General features: G+C 35.7%; 1 protein-coding gene across 2 annotated transcripts; it reads left to right on the top strand.

Moving 5' to 3' along the window:
- Positions 1–1621: 1621 nt before the first annotated feature.
- LOC113303238 (protein OPI10 homolog) lies at positions 1622–3902 on the top strand. 2 transcript variants are annotated; one of them, XM_026552265.1, is made up of 3 exons: positions 1622–1883; positions 1961–2436; positions 2613–3902. In XM_026552265.1, exons 1-2 carry the CDS (start codon positions 1781–1783, stop codon positions 2422–2424), a joined length of 567 nt encoding a protein of 188 aa, XP_026408050.1. In that variant the 5' UTR covers positions 1622–1780; the 3' UTR covers positions 2425–2436; positions 2613–3902. The 2 variants fall into 2 exon arrangements, with proteins under 2 accessions (XP_026408050.1, XP_026408049.1); XM_026552264.1 differs by lacking the exon at positions 2613–3902 and having other exon boundaries at positions 1961–2569.
- Positions 3903–4307: the final 405 nt, after the last annotated feature.

The raw sequence follows: 4307 nt of genomic DNA, 5'->3' as shown, positions 1-4307 counted from the left end.
ATATTATTAGACATGGAATTATTCAGGTGAAACCAAAAGAAGAAAGAACTTAAGGAAAAAAGAAATTTAGTGAGCAAAAACATATTTGTAGAGGGGTAGAAGCAGGTGAGTGTTATGGGATTGATATAAGTTTGTTGATAAGTACTGTTGTGTATGAAAATTAGAGAAGGTGAGCAGTACCAATTCGCAACAGGTGTTGTGGCAGATGGAGATGGTGTGTGATGTAGAGAATTAAAAGTGCTCAAAGCCAATCTGAAGAGACCATTTATCAATAAATAACAACCACCGGACTGTAGTCAAATAATGATGCACCACTTCAATTAGGATAATCCAACAAATCTGTAACCAATTAAACATGAGCCAACTGAAGAAAAATGACACTGTTGCGGCCACTAACGTAGACAACAAGCCTTCAATTCTAAGTAACATTGTATAAAAAAACAAAAGGAAACAAAAACCAAATTATTATCTTCATACGTGTAATCAAGTAGGAAACATCAATTGATAGAAGACCAAGGAAAACCCAAAAATTCTATTATACTAAAAGAATGAAAGGATTTAAAATTGATGAAATTGAAACAGAGAAGATAAGGATGAAAAAAATGGGGCTTAAAGGATAGCAAAAGGAAACTTTTTTACAGGAAAACAACAACAAAGGTACAATCAAAGAAGAAGATGAAGAAGAAAACCCGAAATTGAAAGAGGAATTAAAGGTTGACTAAGTTAGATTATAGTTGATGGGTTAACACAGTGGTTAGTTGTGGCCTCTAAATAAGATTGAAAAGTCTTATATCTTATAGATTCTTCTCTTCCGGTAGACGTTTTGTTAAAGTTTCACTATTGCCTTTATATTCCAGCTCTAGTCAAAGAAAACAATTTTTTTTAATGGATTAACACAGTGGTAAGTTGTGGCCCCTAAACTACTAACAATTACAAGGTTCAGGGTTGGAACCCTTACCTCCTCCAAGGAAGAGAGCATGAAAACCTTGATGGTTCTCAACAAACAAAACAAAAATACAGGGTACTAGAGTAACTTTTCAGACAATTTAATTCTTGATCGAGGAATGTCGAGAAGGATATCCCATAAAAAAAATCAGGCTAGACCACAATCCCATGGCATCCCGGTGTTAAAACAACTGTACAAAAAAAACTGACAGAATCCGTCCTAGCAGGGCCGTTTTAGGGGCAAGGCGAGCAAGGCAGCCGCCTAAAGCCCCAAATTGTTGGGGGCCCAAATTTATTTATTTTAAACTAATAGATAACTGTAACAGTTATAAGTGTTAGGAAAATATTTTGTTACAACAATATAATTGTAACTAAATTTTATGTATCAACTATAATTATCACTAATATTGTAATTTTTCAAATTAATTACCAGTTTTTAAGGGCTTATCTTATAAAGTAATAAGTTTACAAATCAAAATCTAGCAAAAAGCCGGAAAAAAATTAAGGGGACTTCGGACACATAATTGGATCCAAATTATTTTTCCGAATGCATAATTTGTCTCCCTCCTAACTAAAATTCCAACTTTACGTGTGATTAGTCACCATAAAAAACCCATATATCACGTTTCGGCCAGAGCACCAAAAAAACTGTAAGACGGCCCTGCATCCTAGTTCTTCTAAATTCTAGCAGGCACTAGAAAGTTCTTTTATCCCGGCGAACGAATTACTCATAAAAACAACCCAAAAATAAACCGACACTGTCACTTATAAACACCAACCCGTCTCTTTAGAAAATCTAGTCTCATCAGTTTAGAGTTTGAAGAAACAGAAGAAAATGTTCGGAGTTGTTTTCCCAAATCGAAGTTTTCCGATTGACATCTCGACTTTCTCCCAAATCGATACTTTTCATTGGATCCTGGATATGAACACTTTCGTTGGTAAGTAGTTCGGTTGATTATTATTACTAGTATTTTATATGAGTAATTTCAATTGCTGATAATCTTATTTTGCGCAGGGGAGGCGTATGATGATATCAGAGAGATATGTATATTCTTACTTAATGGTTTATCTTTACCACCTGATAAAGCCCTAGCTGTTTACATACAATCTCCTGGTTCACCTTTTGTATTTGGTGGTGCCATTACTGTTTCTCGTCCTTCAGCTGTATTTTCTCTTTCATGGCCTCAACCTGGTGCTCATATGCAACTTACTGCTTCAGATTCTCCTCCTCTTTCTGCCAAAATTGGTGTTTCTGTTGAAGATTTTTCTTCTCTGCCTTCTCTTGATGTTGTTGCTGAGAAAAGAATTGAACATTTGGCTCTTAAAGTTGGGGAAAATCTCTTTAATTTCATGCAATCATTTTGTGGTGTTGATGGGAGTAAACTTGTGGTTCCTATGGATATTTTAGATCGATGGTTTAAGAAGTTTCAAGAACGAGCGAAGCGTGATCCTTCTTATTTGAAGGGTTTTGTACTTTGACAACATTACGAGGTATTAAGTTTTACATTACTCATTGTTGTCAGTTAACTCTTTCAGATATTATCTCATCTCAAGTTTTTTGTTTTGCTGTTGTTAAATTGTTCTTTATGATGAAATGGCAATTGAAATTGATTTTGAAGAAACATATTTGCTCTTGTTTTATATTTTCTTTATTGAATGTGTTTTAGGCTATTTTGTTTACTGGAAACTTAGAGTAGTGTGCTACAAGTGTTGGGAGTTCTTATGCGTTCGATCGAGCAGTTAGTTCAAAGACATAGGTACGCATTGATTGGTTTAGTTATATTAGATCGGAGCATGGATGGGACATAAGTCTTGATTTAATTATATGAGTTATTATTACTTGGAGGTTTGTTTAAAGAGTTAATGGTGTAGTAGTTATATTTGAAGTGGGCTAAACTGATGGTGCCAAAATGGGTCTGAAATCTAGAGGAATGAGCCTATGGTGGTGTTACAGTCAATTTTCTGCCTTCCAGATTTAGAGCCAAACTCTGTTATCCTGATTGATATCTCCACCGTTTTACATTTTCGTCGCTATATTACTATCAAAAAAAGGTTGTAGACATTATGATTATGGGAACCTTCTAACAATATGTAGAGATTGAATATGCACACGTAATTAGTTGGTGCAAATTCGACCTCGACAGCTCATCACATCGAAATAACTTTCCCATCTTAGCACTTACCCTTAGTTCAACTGCTTGCCATCTTAGCAAGAGCACTGCAACCATAAGACCTAACAACTCCATATCTGAAGCATGTCCAGACCTTATAGCAATCATGTACTCGGTAATCATTTAATGCAAGTCGTCTTCCAGGTCTGCGTAATACTGATCTTATATTGGAAATCCAAGTACAAAAGTTAAATATGGAATACAACTTCGTCTCTAAATCATAGCAGTATAGTAATTGGCGGACTCAGAAGATCTGTGCATGTGTGGAGTCAGGGGTTCTGAACCACATTAGGCCTTCATACAGGGACACAACATAGACTGAGGTTGGTATCAGGAGTAGGTGTTTAGAGAAGCAGCATATTAAACCATCACAAGCTACACCAGAACACCTCAAGCTTGTTATAAATCGCCAGGTATATTGGAGCAGCTGATAGTTACATGAGCAGAAACTGCAATTTGTAACGATTTTATGGGAATCTGCTGACAGAAAGATGGATGCACAAGCATCAGCAGTTCGAGAAGGGTCTTCAAATTCTCTGCCCAATGGAGTTGAGGCCCCTGACGATATGAGATCTAAAGCCTCATGGCTACCATATATGATTATCGATTTCTCTATAAAGTTAAAATAGGGAAACTAATATAGAAATATTCTTTGGAACGCCAATAGGGATCTTGCCTGTGACAATCCTAATGACTAATCAGGAGTGGGATCCTGAAACTTGTGTTGCCTTCTCTTTTATTGATTTCTGGTAAATTTTTGTTCCCTCGTCTTGTGATGTCTTAGGATGCAAACTATGAACTTTATGCTTCAGTGTGCGGTTAGTTGAACGAACTAACTGTTCGCTTTTAATTAATTAATTTTCTTGAATTGCATTGTCGTAACAATGCCATAGTGTCTTTTTGAAGGACAGGGTGTATTAAGAAAGTATTTTTAAGGATGTCATAGACCATATGTTGATTGCATGGTCTGAGGCCTTATACCAACCTAAAATTATTTAAAAAGTTCTAAGGTGCGCCCAAAAGTATTTTTTGTTTGCTTGGTTTGAGGTCTTGTATTATTGTTATTTTCAGAGGAGTCTCGTCTTTAGATGGCACGATATTTTTTTGGTTTTCACACTTAGAAAAATGAAAATCAATTTTAGTTGTTGCTATGGACACATAAATGTCCTTTTCAAATGAAGAGTGTGTTGG

Source organism: Papaver somniferum, chromosome 8, assembly GCF_003573695.1.
Source record: "Papaver somniferum cultivar HN1 chromosome 8, ASM357369v1, whole genome shotgun sequence".
NCBI lineage: Eukaryota > Viridiplantae > Streptophyta > Magnoliopsida > Ranunculales > Papaveraceae > Papaver > Papaver somniferum.
This window is presented reverse-complemented; position numbering and strand designations above follow the sequence as displayed.

What these genes read in the sequence shown, in the direction of transcription:
- LOC113303238 (XM_026552265.1), top strand. Translation starts at nt 1,781, where the DNA reads ATGTTCGGAGTTGTTTTCCCAAATCGAAGTTTTCCGATTGACATCTCG. An exon ending in GGATATGAACACTTTCGTTG is followed by an intron (nt 1,884 to 1,960) that starts GTAAGTAGTTCG and finishes TATTTTGCGCAG; the next exon opens with GGGAGGCGTATGATGATATC.